The sequence below is a fragment of the Sorex fumeus genome, unplaced genomic scaffold, assembly GCF_029834395.1.
Source record: "Sorex fumeus unplaced genomic scaffold, SorFum_2.1 ptg000013l, whole genome shotgun sequence".
Classification (NCBI taxonomy): Eukaryota; Metazoa; Chordata; class Mammalia; order Eulipotyphla; family Soricidae; genus Sorex; species Sorex fumeus.
The window spans coordinates 21,484,151-21,506,394 of NW_026606070.1; the positions used below are offsets into that span (position 1 = coordinate 21,484,151).

A 22,244-nucleotide genomic window follows, 5' to 3' on the forward strand; every position below is an offset into this window, starting at 1 on the left:
AAAATAATTACTTTCTTTTTTTTAGCTGGGGTTTTTACACTGCTGATAAGTATCCAGATGTCTTTGTGGGCAAAAAAGAAGCATAAGATTTATCTGAAGAAGTGCAATTCGTATATGTTTTGGAAATCAGCAATAATTCCATTTATATTGTAAAAAAATATGTTGTATTATCTCAGATATAAAACAATAAAATCATTAAAAAATTTAATCAAGAATATTTGACCATATTCAGAAATGGATAACAGGAATTTTACTGAACAAAAATATAAAATATTTCACAAAATGTTGAAATTATACCTAAGACTAAAGATAAATAAAAATTTTGAACATATTTTCAAGGCATTATTTTTAAAAATATTTTAGTTTATTAAGTATTTCTTAATAGAGCTTGCATAGGATAATAAAAATATCAACTCTAATTTTAAGCTTGTTAAAGATGCTTAATTTTACACATTTTCATAGTAAATTAGTTTCTCATTGTTCAGCTAATTATTAAAAAGTATCAAATACTTTATGTTGGTTCAACTCTTTGCACAAATCATACCTATTTTAGAAGGCCAGAGTCAAAGCACAAAAGGTAGAACATTTGCTTTGCGTATAATAGACTCTGATCCTCAGCCTCCCATACACTCCCAGAGTAGCATATAGAGTAATTCCTGATTGTAGAGCCAGGAGTAATCCTAAAGCATCATCAGGTGTGGTCCCCAAACCGAATAAATAGATAAAATAAATTTAAATGCTTTTAAGTCTGTATCTCCTTTACTCATAATATAAGTCATGCTACTCTCCTAAAATTTAGCAAGATATCATCAGATATTTACTGTTTTCATAGTATAGAAATGTTAATTTATAATAATTATGTACAAATGTATAAAACAGCCATATTTCAAATATGATATAAAAGTAGAATATGTTGATTTTTTTGTGATTGAGTGAAGTTTTTTTTATTTTTGCTTTCACTATCTTTTCTCTTAATGACAGTCTACATTGATTTGTGTGTCATATAATCTGCTTATATCTTTGACAATATGACTTATGTTAAAAAAAAATCAAAATACTTGGCATTTCAAATGTTTTTGTCACTGTCACTGTCCTCCCGTTGTTCATCAATTTGCTCAAGCGGGCCCAGTAACATCTCCATTGGAGACTTTGTTGTTACTGTGTTTGGCATATCGAATACATCACGGGTAGCTTGCCAGGCTCTGTCATGCGGGCGAGATACTCTCAGTAGCTTGCAGGGCTCTCCGAGAGGGGCGGAGGAATCGAACTTGGGTCGGTCATGTTGGCTGCATGCAAGGAAGACGCCCTACCACTGTGCTATCGCTCTAGCCCCAAATGTTTTTAAAAATTTTAATTGTATGTCAATTTTAAAAGATATTTTAGATATAGGTTTACTCTTAATGAAATACACTGAAAGATATATATATATATATGTATATATATATATATATATTTGGCTGCAGTACATACACACACCTCCATTATACACACATTATAAACATATCCTTAGTAAAAGTAGTTCTGGTAGATGTTTGTGTGACCATTAATTTATTCAATAAATAATGACGGTACTCCTTTGAACGTCTTGTTATTGATACTCCTTTGAACGTCTTGTTATTTTTCCCAAGTGTGTATGATATTAAACTATCTCAAGGAAAGACAACTATAACCTTTAACTGCCCTATAATCCTTCCAGCAAAATGGTAGGGAATTTTTAAAAGTTTTATTGAATCACCATGAGATATAGTTATAAACTTTCATGCCCCCATACTCTCTATCTACTTTTGGGATTATGGTTTGCAATACAGATACTGAGAGGTTATTATGTTTAGTCCTTTATCTACTTTCAGCACATTTCTCCCATCCCGACCGATTTCTCATACCATCGTTTTCTTAGTGATCCCTTCTCTATTCCAGCTGCCCTCTCCCCTAGCTCATGAGGCAGGCTTCCAGCTTTTGAGCAATCTTCCTGGCTCTTGTGCCTACTGTACTTGGGTATCTGTCTCATGTTATGTTATTTTATACTCCACAAACGAGTAAAATCTTTCTTTGTCTACCCCTCTCTTTCTGACTCATTTCACTGAGCATGATACTCTCCATGTCTATCCACTTATAATCTCTCCTACCAGCTGCATAGTATTCCATTGTATGGAATGTACCAAATGTATAGATGTACCAAAGTTTAGCCAATTGTCTATTCTTAGGCACCTGTGTTGTTTCCAGATTTTGGCTATTATAAACAGTGCTATAATGAACATACAGATACAGATGTGATTTCTAATGTGCTTTTTTGCACCCGAGTGATATTTTCCCAGAAGTGGTATTGCGGGATCATATGGAAGCTCGATTTCTAGTTTTTGAAGGACTGTCCATAGTGTTTTCCAGTAAGCCTGGACCATTTGGCATCTCCACTAACACTGAAAGAGCGTCCCCTTATCTCCACATCCACGTCAGCACTGGTTGCTTTTGTTCTTTTGTATGTGTGCCAGTCTCTGTGGTGTGAGATGATTTCTTATTGTTGTTTTGATTTGCATATCTTCTGATGATTAGTGATGTGGAACATTTTTTGATGTGCCTTTTGGCCATTTGTATTTCTTTTCTGAGGAAGATTCTGTTCATTTTTCCCTTCATTTTTTGATGGGGCTGTGGTAGAAAATTGTTGGTTTTTTTTTTTCTTGTACAATTCTACTAGTGTCTTGTATATCCTAGATATTAATTGCTTAACTGATGGCTCTTTTTCCAGGTGGACATTCTGTGAAATGCTTCAGAACTACAGGCAGAGTTCAAAACACATAAGTAATCTGGTTAAATTCAATGCCAACAATTATGCCCATTTCAGAGGTGAAATAGAAATCTCTCTTAATTTAGGTCAGACTCCTTGCTCAATCAGATTTATCATTTTTTGTGTCTTTTAACACCTGAAAAAAAGTCCACATTTTTTCAAGAAAATTTATATACAACCTATAAATGGCATCTTCAAGGGAATTAGTAAGCTCAGATCAAGTGAAGCACAAAAAGGTAAACAGTGTGCCTCTTATGCATCCCACAAGCCCTCTGCAGTCCCACTCCCTACACCCACCCCCCAAAGTGTCTTTGTTTCCTATACTTTGACTGCAATGAACACAGATCTTGTTGCCTTGGTAGTCTTCGCAAATTTTTTCACAGAATAAGCAGCTCCCCAGCTATGAGATACCATTGCAAGCACAATCCAATTATTTAACTATCAATCTAATAAGATCATTTAAATATTTTCATTTTGAATAATTGTCTAGATGAACAGGTTTTCTATCACAAATTTGTAAATGAGGTCTCAAAATTCTGCATTCTAAATTCTACTTCTGTCATATTTCTTCAACGAATAGCTTAAGAGGAAAGACTACTAAAAGACAAACAATTTGAATTGGCTTTCCAAACTACCACTTAAATACGGCTTCCCCTCCTGCACATTAGCTGTAGCTTTTAGTGTGTTTGAGCTTGTTTACATGCATTTAAAAAAACTGGTTGTTTGAACAAAAGTAGATCTGTATGCAGTGTACATTCTTTTTGAAAATGCTTAGTGGGGAAAAAAAATCTTTTTTTCTGACTCACAAACAAAAATTCACACATATACACAAAAACACCCTGAGAAACTTTAAACAGAATAATTTCTTAAAGATGACAAGAAAAAATTGGAAAAATTCAATACATAAAAATTCTTATTTTAAAAATGTGCATTTTCAGTTTATTTTTTCTTTACACATGTTATGTATAATACCAAAGCTCATTGAAATAAAAATTCTATCATTAGAGTATAATAACTTGTATATTGATTTTTTATCTGACAACAATATATTTTATTTTAAATTCAACTTTAATTGGATTTCAGTTTATGTTAGCTTTTGCCATTGCTATACTTGAAATGTAAAATTTATGCTCATGAAAGAAAATCGAGTGACCCGTGTGACTCAATAACGAGATTTAAAAAAAAATTCAATAAAAAGAGAAAAGAAAACCCTGTGGTTGCTCCTGAATATTAGAGGTGATTATAACAAATGTTACTTTATAAGTACAATTAAGGACATTAATGCAGTTTTTGCATAATGATAATAATCAAATACCAATTATTTTAAAGGCCACTTAAAAGTTAATTTTCACCCAGGTGTGTATTGAAGCCTATAATTATCCTACCTTCAGAGATTTGGAAGTAGATATGCACAAAAGCATTTCTAGAGGTAGAGTTTTATGCAGAAATAGGAATTTGATTTTCAGTTGAATTTTGATGATGGTGCTTAAAATACATATAAAATTGCTTAGAAATGTCTTTTTAAATAATTTTAAGATCACCTTAGATTTTTTTCTCCAGAATATCAGACATATTTTTACAGTACTTAGAAAATAGATTTTATAAGACTAGCACCTGAAATCTTATTTAAAGCAAGTATAAGAAATGTTTACAGCTATATATATGTTCACCACTGTCCTCCTGTTGTTCATTGATTTGCCCAGTAATGTCTCCATTGTGATACTTGTTACTATGTTTTGGCATATCGAATGTAGCTTGCCAGGCTTTGCTGTGTGGGTGAAATACTCTCCGTAGCTTGCCGGGCTCTCTGAGAGGGGTGGAGGAATCAAACCTGGGTAAGCTGCATGCAAGGCAAATGACCTACCTGCTGTGCTATCGCTCCAGCCACACAAATCATAATTTCTATTCAACTCGCAATAATGTTATTTGTAAATTTTTATTTTCACATTATTTTGTGTCTTACTAGTGACCTCCTACTCATTTCCTATTCAACAAATAGTTTATTTTTAAAAGCTTCCCAGACGTTTTGGCAGAATCCGCAAGCAAAGGAAATTGTCACACCTAATCTAACCATCTCTAGTTTACTTTAATAGTGAATGGAATAGGACATGTGATATCATCAATAAGATTTTCTTTTTAGCTCATTGTAGCTTTAAGAATACTTTTATATGGTGCTAAGCAATTAATTTACAAATTGTTATTTTTTTAAATAGCTGACATAGACTAGGTTCGTTTACCTCTTAAGGTAAGTTTTCACATAAACAAAATGAGAGGTTTGAAATAAGCAAATGTCAATACTTTTTCTTTGTGCATTTTATAGGATAAGTGACAGATCCAGTTATTTGTCAATTCTATTTGCCTCTAAATTTTATATCTTAAAATTTGTATCTAAAGTACATACTAGGGCCTGGAGCAATAGCACAGTGGGGAGCGCGTTTGCCTTGTGTGCAGCTGACCCGGGTTCGATTCCCAGCATCCCATATGGTCCCCTGAGCACCACCAGCGGTAATTCCTGAGTGCAGAGCCAGGAGTAACCCCTGTGCATCACCAGGTGTGACCCAAAAAGAAAAAAAAAAAGATAAAGTCCATTAAACATCACGGTCATGGTCACAGTCCTCCCGTTGTTCATCGATTTGCTCGAGCGGGCCCAGTAATATCGTGAGACTTGTTACTGTGTTTGGCATATCGAATACATCACGGGGAGCTTGCCAGGCTCTGCCGTGCGGGTGAGATACTCTCGGTAGCTTGCAGGGCTTTCCGAGAGGGGCAGAGGAATAGAACTCGGGTCAGCCATGTTGGCTGCGTGTAAGGCAAACGCCCTACCCACTGTGCTATAGCTCTAATATTTAAATTTTGTGTTGCATAATTCTTATTGTTTATTTTAAAACTTTACAGTATTTAAATTTTTAAAAAGATTACACTTGGAAAGGAGATTATATTCAGTGGCACGGCACATGCTTATTGTGTGGGAATCTCTGAACTCTGTCCCCTGAAAGTCCTGGCCACTTGCCATTCTGGTATTGCTTAGTGTAGCCCTAGTGATCCCACCATCCAGCCCCACCATGCAGATGAAACAAGAAAACAAACATTCCTGGGGCAATTATCTAGAGTGATCCAGGCTTTCAAACAAATAAGGAAAAAAAGTGTCAGAAAGATAGTACAATGTGAAGACCTTGCACTTGGATTATCTCTAGGTTGTATTCTGGACACCACACAATGGTTCCCTGGGAGTCAACAGGAATGATCCCTGAGAACAGAATCAGAAGTCTTTTAACACTGCCTCATATGATCTCAAGACTCTCTCACAAAATAAACAAAACAAAACCAAATAAAAACTTATTAAGTATATCTGTGATATCCTAGATGGTGAGCTCCTTTTCTCTTCCTCCTTGGAAATTTTTTTTGAGTCATCAAATATAATTTAATAAATGATGGAGTAGTAAAATACTTTTAAACTGTGGTTGATGCTCTAAGGATCTGAATTGTGTGTGTGTGATGACATAGTAAATACTAATTTGAAGGTAATATAGAAGCACTGTCCTGTCCTGTAGCACTGTCCTCCCACTGATCATCGATTTCCTCTAGCAGGCACCAGTAACATCTCCATTGTGAGACTTGTTGCTACTGTTTTTGCATATTGAATAAGCCACAGGGAGCTTGCTAGGCTCTGCCATGAGGGTGGGATACTCTCGGTTGCTTGCCAGGCTCTTCGAGAGGGATGGAGGAATCAAACCCAGGTCGGCCAAGTGCAAGGCAAAACGCCCTACCCACTGTGCTATAGCTCCAGCCCAATGGTAGATGATATAATCAATAGTAGATGGTATGATCACAAATTAATTTTGATGAAGGAACTTTTGAGAAAATACTTGTAATTTCTTTAACCTAACTTGTTTACTAAGGTCAAAGATTGCAGAAAGCAAAATTTAAAAAAATTAAATTTTACATAATACATCTTAGGAAAAATAAAGGGTCACACATATTGGTTTAGAGAAATATGATAAGAGACTATGTGCAGTCATTTGCCAACTTTTACTCTAAATAATTCTGTAAGGAGAGAAAAAGTCATAGCTTTGAAAAGAAAGTTCTATGAGGATGACACATTTAAAGACAAAAACAAATGAACTAAAATTAAGTTAAAATATAAAATAGTCACATATATTTTCATATGTAAAAGAGGAATATTGATATCTATCAGGTAAGGTAAAGGTAAAGGCCCTCCCGTTGATCGTTGATTTGCTCGAGCGGGCCCAGTAACGTCTCCATTGGAGACTTTGTTGTTACTGTGTCTGGCATATCGAATACTCTCGGTAGCTTGCCGGGCTCTCCAAGAGGGGCGGAGGAATCGAACTCGGGTCGGCCATGTTGGCCGCTTGTAAGGCGAACGCCCTACCCGCTGTGCTATCGCTCCAGCGATATTGATATCTATCAAACTATAGATATAGATATTGATATCTATCAAACTATATGAATAACATTTTAGTTAATTTTTCATTATGCTACCTTTAAAAAGGGATTTAAAAAGAATGATTTTAGTAATTATTATTCACAATACTGATAGTAGGTTTTCATGTACACAAACTCCAATGCTGTTTATTATAGCACTGTTCATAACTGCAAAACTCTAGAAAAAAGTTGTGGGTCATGTGAATCTCATGAATTTCAAGCCACTTTAATTTGGATCTGAATGATATACCTCACTGATATTTTTATTTATCAGCATATTACCAGGTTTAGAGGGATTGTACAAGATTTAAGGTTCTTGCCTTGTATATGACTAATGCCAGCTCAATCCTGGCATTGCACATGGTCTCCTTAACACCACTAGGGCTAATCATCCTTGAATAAAAAAAACTAAGCCCTGAGCACTAATGGATGTGTTCCCAATAACCTTTTTACTTATATAACTAATATCATATTTTATGATGATATATTGACCTAAACATTTTTACAATTAGATAGGTTAAAATAAACAGTATTCAAATATATAAAAAATAAAGCCATACATATATGTATATACATATATATACACACACACACACACAAACATATATTTACTATTATTTTTAGGATGTTCTTCAGTTAAAACAGTTCTCAATTTTAGTTCCTTTTGTGTAAAATTTTCACTTGAAAAACCTTTACAAATTAAATAATTTATAAACACCATCAATAAGCTTGAATATGCGTGAAAATAACATTTTTTTGGTACCACTGCCCCAACATTGACTTATTCATGAACAGATTTTTTTATATACCTCTGATCCACACTATTCTCAGATTTTTTAGAGACTATTCAGCTAAACTGAATTTTACTTCTGTATTGAAGACTGAGAATCCAGTATGAAATCATCACATTACAGTAGGAAACTTCAGCAGCTTCTCACACTGCTCAGTCTAGGATACTACATCTACTGTAGCAATGTCCTCTGAAATATCATCTCTTGAACCAGATAGTCAGCTTATTGATTCTTTTGTACATTTTTAGAATTTGAATACATAAAATCTCTCCTAAAGAAAGTACATGACTATCTAGCGGGGTTCCACTAAAACAAAAAAATAAATAAATAAAACCATGTTTTTTTTTTTTTGACTATTTTTCTAGTTTACATATTTTGCTTTTAAATAGCTCTTTCTTCCTGGCAACTGTTTCTAAGCACCTGAGATTAATTAAAGGTAAATCGGTACATATAGTATTTTAAATGTTAAGATCCTGATTATAATTACTGGCACTATTTATTAAGCACTTACAACTCAATTAACATATGGATTTAAGATTAATTTAAATAAAATTCATAATAACGTTCTTCCTTCTGGTAATACCATCTTCCATGCCAAATGTAAAAAAGAAACAATATGGGACAAATTTTAATATTCAAAATTTCACTAGGATGTGTTTTCTAATAGACTTCATCAGCATGTGTCTTTACAATTGAAAGTGTGTGTTTATCTCAAAAGGGGCAAAATCTGTAAAAGTATCTTTAAAGATAAATTGAATTGCCAACATAATAATCTTTCTGTGGTTGATACTTCTCTTCTCTTTAGGGAGGCCCTGGCTATTGCTTTATTGAACTCCACGGCAGTTAGTGTACTTCAATATGGTCAAATATACTGTTACAGCAATTTACTGCAAGTCTTGTTTTACATCCTCATTATTTTCCTGAAATAGAGTAGTTAGTACATATACAACTTTTAAAGGTAACATATATAATTTTTGAAAGTAACAATCAAGATTTATCCATAATTTTCTGTCTGGATGAGAAATGATCTAAGAACACTTTTGGGTTTAATCTATATTGGCAAATTTAAGAGTTCAATCTTTGGACCTTTTATATTTTCTCTGTATCCCTTTATTTCAACTAAGAATATTGAGTCTAATTTTGTTAATATGATGCTAGATTTATTCTGCAATAGAATAATTGAGACAATTTTTTATTCATAAAAACTGGTATCTGAGTCGGACTTTAAAAGATGATCAATTTGAATGTTATTTACTAAGCATTTAGAGAAAATGTCATTTTAATTTTTAAAAAACTGATATCATATAATAACATTAATTCACACAAATAGGTTAGGCTACTAAAATAATTATTGTTTTAATAATTACTGAAAAAACAGATACTTTATAAATATCTTTAAATGTTGCTATTTTTAGGTATAATGTATTGGTATGTATTTTTACAGTATTGTCTGTAAATGCTTTATAAAATATCTTTAAAACAAGTATACCCTTAATAATAACGGATAATATTTCACAAGAATTCAGAAATTAGAAATACATTCATACTTTCCATAGAACTTAAATATCTTATTGGCAATATATAAATTGGCATAAGTTAACTTGTGACAAGAAAAAAATTACAGTATCAATAGGAAGAAAGTCAAATAAAGCACAAGAGTTATTTATGGTGTTCTGTGATTGATTAAATAAATTAATAACTGTGGTTATACTAGGTTGGTTGCCAAAAGTTGTCAAGAAACTATTAGATGTCCATAATATTGAAAAAAATGCATCAACAGCATTAGATACAGAAATTAAACATTAGTGCTTTAATAAATTGCCAATTTAGCATCACCTTCAGAAAGCAGTGATTCGGAACTAAGAGATAAGATGAATCTACAAATATTTATACTTTATATTTGTAATTGCATGTAATTAAAATTGCTCTATTTTTGGAACTTTATTATTGTGTATATTTTCTTTTTTGTGTGGGCTCCTCTCAAACAGTGGTTCTGGGGACCCAGGGTACACTTCTAGAAATATTTGTTACCTGGGTCAAAGGATGCAGTCTTTGATTGTGAAGATGTAGAGATCTACTGGTCCTGTGGGTCCTGAGACCTTAGTGGTACTGAGGATTTCCAAGTCTTGAGAGTCACTCGAAGGGTAGGTAAGGTTTGTGTGTACATCCTAGAGCATCTGAGTCATACAAAACCGCTGAACTACATCCCATCTCCTCTATGAGTTTATTTTATTCCTAAATTTTATGAGTTTATTTTCTGTTTAAAATATGGTGGCAATGTAAAGTTTAAACTAATACACAGCCTTAGCGGAAAAACTGTTGTGTGTTAGAAATGATAGTCACATACTGAAAAATTCTCTCTATTGTCCACTGCATTCATGGCTTCTCCAACTTCTAGGAGATTATTATAAAATAAAAAGAATGCTTCTGAGAAAAATAAAAATGTGTGCAGACTTATGAATTGTGAAAAAAACATGATTTTAAAAGCAGCAGCCGTTCATACAAATTTAATACGGAATATTATTAAAGACCCAAAAAATATCCAAAAATTTTAATAGCTCCACATTGGATGATTTCAAAGAGATTTGCATCAAGGTTCACATTAAGTAAAGATATAGGAACAGCATGATAATCTTGCAAGAAGAAAGAGAACAGTGATTCAACACATATTAGACTTTTTTCTCAAAAAGTTTGGAAACCAGAAGGCAGTGGGTTGATACAGTCAAAGTGCTATGGGGATAAAATGCCAATCACTGATGTTTCTAGTCTACCAGTGATTAAAATAACATATTTCAGTTTAAGATTTTTGCTTGCACTCTGCATTTTTTTGTCTTTTTGACTGTTGTAACTTATGGAAGTTGGTTGATTAAATTTTTCCTCTAAAGGATGAAGTTGAAAATGTAAAAGTCAAATCTGCAAACTGATTTATCAGCAATGTAAGTGTGAATAAGGAAATATACCGCCCAAGATTAAATAGTTCTCGCATCAGTAACTGAAATTCATAGCTTCTAAAAAAAATAAAATCTAGTTTTAAGCAATGGAAGCATTTATACCTAATAAAACATTTCTTAACATGAGGGACAAATTAAGGTAATTCTATGTAAACAAAAATTGAGAATAGATTTGTCCTGAAATAAATTCTAACTGTATTCCTACAGGTTGTAATAAAAGAACACAATAAAATTAACAAAAACCACATAAATAATGGTATTACTAATAAAGCAAATAAAAATTTCTGAAAAGTAGCATTGTTGTAAAAATGGCTTATAACAAGTTTTGTCTTTTTCATAATTGAGGACATCAAATATTATTAGTCTAAGAGAAAGCACTTTTGTAACTTTGATTTGTAATTACTCATTTTGTTTTATAAGTGATTTCAGAGGCTAATGCATTAAAATGATTGCTTAACAATTTTATAAACTATGAGTAAATGTAATTTTGTGGCATTTAAAATTGAAATGATATAGGGGAGAAGCCATAAGTGATCAGAAACACATGTCTTATTGAAATGAAAGTGGTATGAATTCAAATTAGAATGTAATAATGGTAAAATGTTAAGTGCAATCCACTGGTAATAAAAATATAGTAAACAATAAAAGTTAAATGTGAATTAAATTATTTCACTATAGAAAAGATGCAAGGAAAACAAAGAAAAGAATCATCTAAGATGTGACAGAAATATAGAAAAAAATCAAGTTAACAGTATTATGCACATATTAGTCTATGTTTAAATGAAAGATTAAATTGCTTAATTTTTAATCGAGGTAACATTGGTCAACAAAATTGCAAATGCTTATATATTCAGGGGTACAATATTATTACTTATTATCACCACATAACTGCTATCACCAAAATGACAACAACCTCTGACTGCAATTTAGTGCACATTTTCAGACAGATCAGCCAGGCCCAATCAAATAAGATATAAATTAACAGGTTTAGAGAAAAAGTATTATTGATAACATTGCATCAGTTTGGACAATGGAAGACTCCTGTTCACAAAACAACATGTTGTCTGCATGGTCAAGTTGGGGTTTCACAAATTTATAAAACCATAAAGAAAGGGAACGGGAAAACACATTTTTAGAAAAGGTTAGTGACAGATTGAGGGTACTACGATTACCATGAAAATCACTGAGGGGCTAATTCCTGAGGCACATTTTCCATGTGATTGCAAATAAACATTTTGATCAAGACTACCATCCCCTATCTCTTCATTCTTTAGAAAGAGAGAATAGTTGGGTTTTCAACTTTCCCAAGAAACTTATTATATAGGTTTCTGTTATTTATTTATTTGAAATATAGGAGTACTGCTACTTATTCAGTCATTGAATAAGTTGATTGAATTTGGCATGAACCTGGTACTAAAGTAAAATCATCTGATTTGCAGATAACTGAAATTAACCTCAGGCATTTAATAGTTTGATTCTACTAAAAGTAAATTACGAACACTCATCTTATCCCATTTAATCCATTGCATTATTATTTATATGGTTCACTTGTTTGAATTTCTTAAAACTAACATTATATTAGGTATTTTATAAACAATAAAACTAAAGATATAGGAGGTTAAGTATCAGTTCATTTTTTATGAAAATGAATTCTCTAATTTTTAACTTAAATATTCAGTCCCGGTCCTCCCATTGTTAATCAATTTGTTCGAGCAGGCCCAGTAACGTCTCCATTGGAAACTTTGTTGTTACTGTGTTTGGCGTATTTAATATGTCACGGGGAGCTTGCCAGGCTCTGCTGTGCGGGCGAGATACTCTCTGTAACTTGCCAGGCTCTACAAGAGGGGCGGAGGAATCGAACTCGGGTAGGCCATGTTGGCTGCGTGCAAGGCAAACGCCCTACCGCTGTGCTATCGCTCCAGCCCAACTTAAATATTACACACAATAATTCAGAATTTGCCTTATTCGTTATTTTCTGCCCTCTACCAGACCTACTTGTTAGGAGAATGTGCTCCAAAAATTTGATTTTTGTGATTTTTAAATACTTTGAAGGAGAATGCCATCTAAACTATGAAAGACTCAAAATCTCAGGGAAAACATGTTTGCATGCTTATAAATGATTTATAGTTAAAAATAACAGTCGGGTCCCTGACAAAGAACCTGAGAAAATATGATTGCATCATAATTTTGAAAATAAGTCTTTATAGTTGTTTATGTCATATGGTCACAATTCATTATTATAAGTATATTGACAATTTCTGGTTTTCAATATATGCACCTGTCACATAATTTGTCTGACTTCAAGAAAAGAAATGATTCTGCTTTCATTTCTTTTAAATCCCACTCTAAATATTCATTTAAAGCCTTTTAAGAGTAACAGACTTTTCAGAATACAAGTTAAAACACAAATCATTTTGTTATCATTGGTGATAGGATGTAAGAAACCTATTTAAAAAGATATAACTTAAATCCTAGGTCATCAAAATTACTTTCTATTAGTGATTATTTTGAGCCATTGTCCCATATTAGTGGAGCCACCTGGGAAACTACTTTTGGTAGCACTCACAGAGCATTTGTTTGGGGTCTCAAAACTTTTATACTACCTCCCAGACTGTGAAACCATTTTTTTTAATCCAACAGCTTCTATAGACCTGTTTCTTCTGTCAAAAAACAATATTACATGAACAATTATAATCAAGACTTAAAAACACTTAAAGAATTTAAATTTAGGGAATTTAATGAAACTAGGCTACAGCCATATATCTCAGTGAAGTATAGATTAAAAATACTCACCTGAATTAATTTAAAGATGAAAATATTATCTGCTTAACATGAAGCTTGCCATTTACCTTAAATCCATAAGTTTAATCTCAGTGTAAGTGAATAATCAACAGCTGTAGTTGACTGATAGTGCTTTAAAATTTTTAATATGGCATGTCACATGGAGGAAAGCACAAATCCTCTTAGCCATTCTCTGTTCAAACAGTGATATAAATATTCAGTAGTAGTTTAACTGCATTGAATATTTAAGAATGGGATTTTTAACTTGAAATGTAATTCACTCAAAGTATCATTTTTCTCAAAAATAATTATTAGAGACACTTGAATTGCACATTTTTGGTTTTTTGAGTCCTGCAAATAACGAGTCTGTACTTAAGGCAGCTAATGATCTACTTTAAGCAGTTGGGCTATGGTATAAGAAAGGAACATCTGGCTGTCAGCAATGTTTACTGTGACTTTAACTGACAACAGCAGCTACAGAATGCAGTCTTAATGACGGAAAGCCACTAAAGCTGCCTGTGGATAGAATTACAAATGTTGGTGGGAATGGCTCAATAATTTGTTTTCTTCTAAGAGTAACCAAATAAATCTGAGGTTTAATTTCTTAAAAGAGGTGACATCCACAAGATGTGAATGTTAACAAATTTGTCAGGTTCTTAAAACACTACTCTCATTTATTGTTTCTATTTTTCACTCTGAAAGTGCTATATTACTAGAATGGAGCAAAGGGAATAAATCTTCACATTTGTTTGACAAGCTAAAGTTCAGTCTGGTGGGGCTCCATCAATTTGAATTTCATGTACCATTGTTTCCCTTGACAGTTTACCACTGGAGGATCTCACACATTAAGCAGGTTCCATAACAAATGTGGGAGGGTATTTGGAGTATATAATGAGCTAAGGCATAAAAGAATATAAGTACTTAAGTTAGCATAATTTGTCAATTGGTATGTGGAACTAGTTTTTTATTGAAAATGTACTTATCATTTCAAATCAGAAACATAATATGAAAGTTACTTAATAGGTTAGAAGAAAGATTGTGAGAGAATGAGTGAGGGTGTGTATGTGTATGTGTGTGATCAAACTTAGAATATCAATGAATAAGGCTGTAAAGTATAAAAATGATTTTTTAAGGAGCAGTTTTGCAAGCTAAAATTGAATAATGCAAAGTAGAATAGATTCTTAAATTGTCTTCCTTTTATTTACTTTAACATACTTTTCTAAAACCAGATCAGTAGATTGTGGTCAATAGAATAACTCTGGCCCCTAAACTTCTAATGAATTTCAGTTGTAGCATAATCATGATTATTTATTTGTGCATTTCATAAAATGACCTGGGACAGCAGCTGCAAACCTTACTAACTGCAACAGTGACAACTAAGCTTACAGTAGATTCTAAAGTAGTATAATCTGACCATTTATCACTACCCAACGTATATAAAAAAGATTTTAGGCTAAGTGTATGTGAGTTGCTTTCAAGATTTCTTATCTTTCTTTGAGGATTTCTAACCAATGATGCAGACTTTAAAATAAGTTATTGACTTAAGACTAGGTTTCCATTTGCCAATATATTTCATTATAAGAACTAATAAATTTTGTATATGTTTTAGGTATCAATAGTTGTATTCAATATTAGATATTTTATATTTTTAAACTCTATTAGGTAGTTATATTAAGTTATATAGAGTTGTAAACTTTTTAGGTAGAGTTCAATTAGAATAGAATTCTAAATGTTCTACAGCTAAAGAATTTGCCATAGAAATTAGGACTTGCATGAATATGAAAAGATTTGGGTAAGCAAAAGTTACAAATGTAAGAATAGGGAAAATGCACAATAACAATGCACAGTAGCCTTGGACACAGAAGTAATAGGCAAAAGCTACGTGGCAAATCCTAGAACACAGGTTTACCTGAAGGTCAACATAAAGGGGAGCTAATAGGAAAATGTGTGGTCTGCAGTCTTAGAAACAACTTCAGTGAGTGTCTTGGTACATTGTGTACTTTGTATACAAAAATTGATGATTCTTTATACAAAAGGCTGCTGTCTGAAAGACTGTGTGAACCCAGAATCCACCGGTTAACTCTGTTACTTGTTGTGGGCCTATTCTCTGACTATCTCTCTCCCTCTTAGTCTGGTTATTGCGAATTTTGATAAGCAATGATATCTTCATTTACAGGGCTTTGAATTCTTATTCAATTTTGTATTTTGGTCGGCTCTAACTTATGAATATGTATGCAAGATGACTGTGGGAAATACAGGGTTTCTAGTTTCAGCCACATTGACAACTATATTTTTGTTCACAAATTTCTGTGTCACTAATTGGACAGGGAAGTGTAAGGAAGTCTCTGCTCCACATGGAGTTCTTTATTGTGGTTTGAAGCCAGGCAATTGGAAATATTTAAAAACATATTCTATTACATTACAAGGCTGATGGTTGTTGCTAGGTAAACTCAAAGAGATTAGGGAAAGGACAGCTGAAGCTTCTTGGTATTCTTAGCATTTATAGTGCAGTATGTATTTTTTTACAACTAAATTGATACTCTAATTCATTTGCTAATTGTTATTTTGTTTATAGGTTCCCAAGCACACAAGTTTGGTTTTAGGTCTTTGAGTCACAAAAGGTGGTGTTCAGGGGCTACTCTCAGCACAGTGGTCAGGAGTTGTTACTGGTGGTTAACAAGGTTCCATGCTATTCTAGGGATCAGAAGCAGAATTTCTGCATGTGAAACTTAAGCACTCACTCTTTGAGCCGTTTCCCTGGATCAACAATTTTACCATTTCATTTTAAATTCATCTTTTCTCATTTTTAATACCAATCCCAATTTTGTTACGGTCAGAACACATTGTTTAATCATATCCATTGTGTAAATTTCTTAAATGTTTTAGTTTACCTTTAGTTTAAAAAATATTGGCTTAAAAGCATGCTTTAAAACCATATATTCTTAATTACCTTTATTTTGATACATATTTACATTAGATGAATTATAGTAATTTACAATTTAAACTTAGTCACTAGGGAAATATTTCGCAACATATTCTGTATTCTGAGACTCTTATATTCTTGATGCTGGAGTAGCTTATCAAGAAGATGTGGCCTTTAGCTCATTTCCAAGTTTTCTCTTCACACTTGAAAAAGCTCCTGACCCTTTCCCCTTTCTTGGAATGTGTATTAGGCTTCTGCGAGATAGAAGCTGCCACAAGGACATTCCCTTAAAATAGTAACGTGGTATTGAAACCATCTGGACAGTATGCATCTCTATATTTGTTTCCCTCCTTCTTGATTTTGTATGTTTGCCAAGAATTTTAATATTAACAAAGATAAAATAGAATTATATTTACATTTCTCTTAAACATAATTACTAGTGACTTTAAAACACATATATCTTTTACAATTTCCTTCTATTGTATGCTATTCTTCCTCTCACACTTTTTTCCCTTTGGAAACCATATCAGACAAATTTCTTGTTGTTTATATGACATATTATAAAATTAATGTATATTCTATATACTAATGTATTAATGTAATTCTGTATATTAATGCATTAATGTATATTTATGCTATTGAATTTTTTTCTCTGGACTCTTCAATTCATCTTTAGGAATTTATTTTCTTTACAGAAATAGAATTTTAGAAACTGCTTCCGGAGCTTATTTTTTATGTATAGTCTTCATTGGCATTATGTGCTTCTTTAAGTGATATTACACTAAGCCTTAAGTGATATCACATTCTCTCAGTTGTTATGAATTATAACTTCTTCATAATTGATTCATATTATTAGCTTGCTTATTTTCTTACTATAAGTCTTTTAAGTGTTTTGTGTATCTAACTCCATTCTACTGTCTTGTGCCAATTGCCTTTTTTTAACAAACTATAAAAATCAATATGTTGTCATTTTGATACATTACAGCTACTTTTTTGTTTTATTTTTATATTATTTAATTATTTTATTTTATTTTTTTGTCACACCCAGCACTTCCTGGGGGCTTACTCCTGGCTCTGTGCTCAGAGTCACTCCTGGCAGTGCTCATGGAGCAGCATTGGGGGGCCATAGACTGGCAGTCAAACTTGGATGAACTACATGGAAGGCAATATTATCTGCTGTAGAATGTATTCACTAGTTATACTAATGGGTATTTACTATAGTTAAAGCTTTAATCTTTTTGCTCTGACAATTGTAACTTAATCTAACATTCTAGAATTCTTTCACATATTCGTTGCAAAAATCTGCATTTTATTTTATTGATTGTTACATTTAGTTTATATTTATATTTTAGGAATGCAGTAGCTTAAATATTTAATTTTTAAAACTTCTATTGACTAACATGTCTTTTCATTTCTTTTATTAAATAGTAGTACAAATTATGTCATATAATTTTATTGAACATTAATTTCTTATTAGTCATTCCAATGATATTTCAATATACAAAAATTCTCTATTTGGCTTTTTAATGTTTATTTATATTTTTCTTGTTTCAATTTTACTTATCACTGCAGTTTTTTAACATTATTTTAATTTTATTCTGGATTTTCAGATATAGCCTATCTTTTCCAGTTTTGTGCTTTGACCTCTCAATTCACTAATGTTTAAGCTGATTTAATTTACATTAAAGTAGTCCAATTTACTTCACCTAATCTAATTTAGTTTTGTTTCATGAATTCACTAATGGGGTGGTGGGACATATGGCAGTACTCAAGAGATACTCCTGGTTTTGTGGTTACAAATGACTCCTGATTTGTAAGTACCCAGGGGCCTTTCTGCAGTACTGGGGATCAAACTGGCATTGGCTGCATGCAAAACAAGCACCTTATTCCATGAAGTATCTCTCCATTCCATGAATTTATTTGAAATTAAACTATTGAAACTAACACTTATCTACAGTAAACAACAGCATCATAAATGAATGTTAAAGGTAGATAACAGAGTGGAAATATTCTCAGAACTATCTCAGAGATCAAACTATGAACTGGTACGTGCATATCAGAAGACTGCATTATGTCATTTTCTGATCCTATCTTGGTTCTTAAGTTAGTATCACCGTTTATCAAAGTTGCCTACTTTTGAACTTTTGTAATGAATCATATTGAAGATAATGTTTATGTCTGGTTCATTTGCATACATTTATGAAAAATAGAAACATAGTTTCTTGTTGTAGATGTTTGGTAATTTCTTTTTTATTTCTGCTTTTTATTTAGTTTTTGGGCCACACCCAGCTGTGCTCAGAGCATACTGCTGGATCTGGGCAAAGCTATCATATTCTTTGCAGTCTTGTGGCTATTGTACATGTTAGTTTTTCTCTGTCACAATAGCAGCTTGTCACTTAAAGGAATGGCCAGGAAATTAGAATTAGAAAAATTATAGAAAAATTAGTGGCTTGACCTTTGTCTATTCTTCATTTACTTGTACCTTCTTTATTTTTTTCCTTTTGTGGCTGTTAAGAGTTTCATACCCAGAACGCTCTCCCAAGATAAAGAAAAATCAACGAGGTTTGAGGCAGGAATTTCAAATTAAATACGTTTAAAACAAATAAATCAGGATGTATATCATATGCATTATAAAACTAGTCTAATGAGTGGGGACAAAGTTATTGGATTAAATCATATGACTTTACAACACAGCATTGAATAATTTGAAAACAGTATTGCACTGTAGAATTATCCTCCTGTTGTTCATCGATTTGCTCCAGCGGACACCAGTAACGTCTCCATTGTGAGACTTGTTGTTACTGTTTTTGGCATATCGAATGTGCCACGGGGAGCTTGCCAGGCTCTGCCATGAGGGCAAGATACTCTCAGTAGCTTGCTGGGCTCTCTGAGTGGGAGGGAGGAATCGAACCTGTCTGCCACGTGCAAGGCAAATACCCTATCCGCTGTGCTATTGCTCCATCCCAAAACAGTAATATATATCTGAAAAAAGTGTCATATATCTGAAAATAAGAATACTATAATTTAATATTGTTTGTCCTTCATAGCCTTAAATTTTGTAATTATGGGTTCAGTCAACCACACATCCAAAATATCTACTTTGTATTTAGACCTATGATTGTTGAATATATGCTGATCACTTACGAACTTAATTTTGTAGTCATAATTTCCAAAACAGTATGATGTAGCAACTATTTATGTAGCATTTGTGTTGTAGTAAATATAATTAACCTAGACATATAGTTACAAGTACATATGTATTGCCATATACTAGATATTTGTGTTTCCAATAGTTCATGTGTTGAAACCTAACTCACAATATGATGCTATTAGGGGATAGGACTTTTCGTAAAATAAGCACTTTTAAAGCGTCATCCTTGTGCATGGGGCCTTGCTAAGCTTCTCTGTATCATTCCAAATTTTAGTATATGTGCTGTTGAAGAGAGCTGGAGCGATAGCACAGCGGGTAGGGCGTTTGTCTTGCACACGGCCAACCTGGACTCATGATTCTTCCGTCCCTCTCGGAGAGCCTGGCAAGCTAACGAGAGTAACCTGCCTGCGTGACAGAGCCTGGCAAGCCCCCCCGTGGCATATTTGATGTGCCAAAACCAGTAACAACAAGTCTCACTTCGTGTTCCTGGAGCTAGTAGATGCCATTGGGCTACACTAGCACACGACAAGGATGAATGAATATGGTACTGGTGCCTGTTCTAGGAAATAGATGAACAATAGGACGACACTACTACAGTGCTACAGTGCCACAGTGCTAAGCACGTAAAGTAAGCAGATGGAAGGGAGGAGAAAAAGACAGGAAGAAAGACATGGGGAAATATTCATTACTAGATAAACACAAGAGTTTTAGCTAAATTTTCTCATGCATATCAGCTTATTATGAAAGTATGACATGCAAATTGAGAAGCTAAAACTTATTAAATGTCTTAGGGATTCCAAGGGAAAAAAATTATAGTTCAGCTTTTATCAAAAAAGGAGGCCCCTCAAGGAAACTTGGGATAAAGCATGGTGTTCTAAAAAAAAAGCATCATAATAGTAGGAAAAAATGGAAATAAATGGTATTTCAGTGATGGTTAGCTTCTAAATTATTGATTTGATTATAGGATATTGGTGTTTCTAGTGTATCTTGCATAGCTATTATTCAGAACCAAGAACACAGAATCAAAAACTGATAAGAAAATGAATTGTCACTAGTTATCGTAAAACTGTCACTGTCACTGCCCTCCCGTTGTTCATAAATTTGCTCGAGCAAGCCCAGTAACATTGTGAGACTTGTTACTGTGTTTGGCATATCAAATATGTCATGGGTAGCTTGCCAGGCTTTGCCGTGTAGGCAAGATACTTTCGGTAGCTTGCCGGGCTCTCCAAGAGGGGTAGAGTAACCGAACTCGGGTCGGCATGTCGGCCACATGCAAGGCAAATGCCCTACCTGCTGTGCTATTGCTCCAGCCCATGTTACTGTTAAGAAACAAACAAACAAACAAAACACCAAGAAAACTGAAGTTATATGAAAATTGGATATAAAAAATTAATTATATAAAATGGATTATTTAAATTTATATAAAAATGGATTTTTGCACAAATTAAAATTAAAATCTTCAAATTAGATCACGGTGTCACTGTATCACTGTCATTCCTTTGTTCATCAATTTACTCAAGCAGGCACCAGTAACATCTCCGTTTGTCCCAGCCCTGGGATTTTAGCAGCCTCTCCTTACTCATTTTCCCAACCATTGGAGGCTCTTTCAGGTCAGGGGAATGAGACCTGTTATCGTTACTGTTTTTGGCATATTGAATATAACACGGGGAGCTTGCCAGGCTCTGCTGTAGCTTGCTGGGCTCTCTGAGAGGTATATGTGTGTGTGTGTGTGTGTGTGTGTGTGTGTGTGTGTACACACACATATACACACACATATACATACATATATTTCTCTCTATGATTTGCTGCCTAATGTCTGAACACCATCAAATTGTTGTGGTAATTATGGAAAATGGGAAGGGAGTGTCTTATGATGTGTCGTGTGGCTGCCACGCAGTCCAGAAAATGGCCTGGAGCATGGCAGTGGTTGGGTAGTGGAGGTCGGCTGCGGCTTCAAATTAGATATTGCTATAAAAACATTACAGTAAAAAATTCAACAATTGATATAATACTGCCAGAATATAAAAATAATAATTTTAAACTAAAGTGTATAAATGCTTGGATTATATTAATCTTCTCACATATATGATATGTATATATATTTATACACATGTTTATATTTACTTATGTACATATAATATACACGTATATATTTGTTGAGGTAAATGGATAGTAGTAGTATTTATGTTTTAGGCAATCATCCATCACTAAAGTGTTAATATCTGTCCACCATTGTCACCACTTTACTCTCTATTCACTTTAATTCCCTTCTTTTGCCTTCTTAGCCATACATCACCATCACCATCTCAGCTCTGTTGGCAAAGTCATAGATTTTTGACATTGGTCATCTTCTATTTTCTGTCTCTATATTTCACATACACTTGAGATAATACAAATTTTGCTTTCTTCCTATAACCCATTT

At 33.2% G+C, this 22,244-nt stretch overlaps 1 protein-coding gene and 1 pseudogene across 1 annotated transcript in view; one reads left to right on the forward strand and one right to left on the reverse strand.

The window, feature by feature from the left end:
• The window catches only part of TECRL (trans-2,3-enoyl-CoA reductase like), a 75,386-nt gene extending 73,859 nt beyond the window's left edge, over positions 1–1,527 (forward strand). The window contains exon 12 of the mRNA XM_056111321.1: positions 26–1,527. Within this exon, the coding sequence (XP_055967296.1) occupies positions 26–153 (128 nt within the window). The 3' untranslated portion in view covers positions 154–1,527. The remainder of the gene's footprint in view (positions 1–25) is intronic.
• An 18,493-nt stretch (positions 1,528–20,020) lies between these two features.
• On the reverse strand, positions 20,021–20,118 carry LOC130020885 (uncharacterized; annotated as a pseudogene).
• Between the last annotated feature and the right edge of the window lie 2,126 nt (positions 20,119–22,244).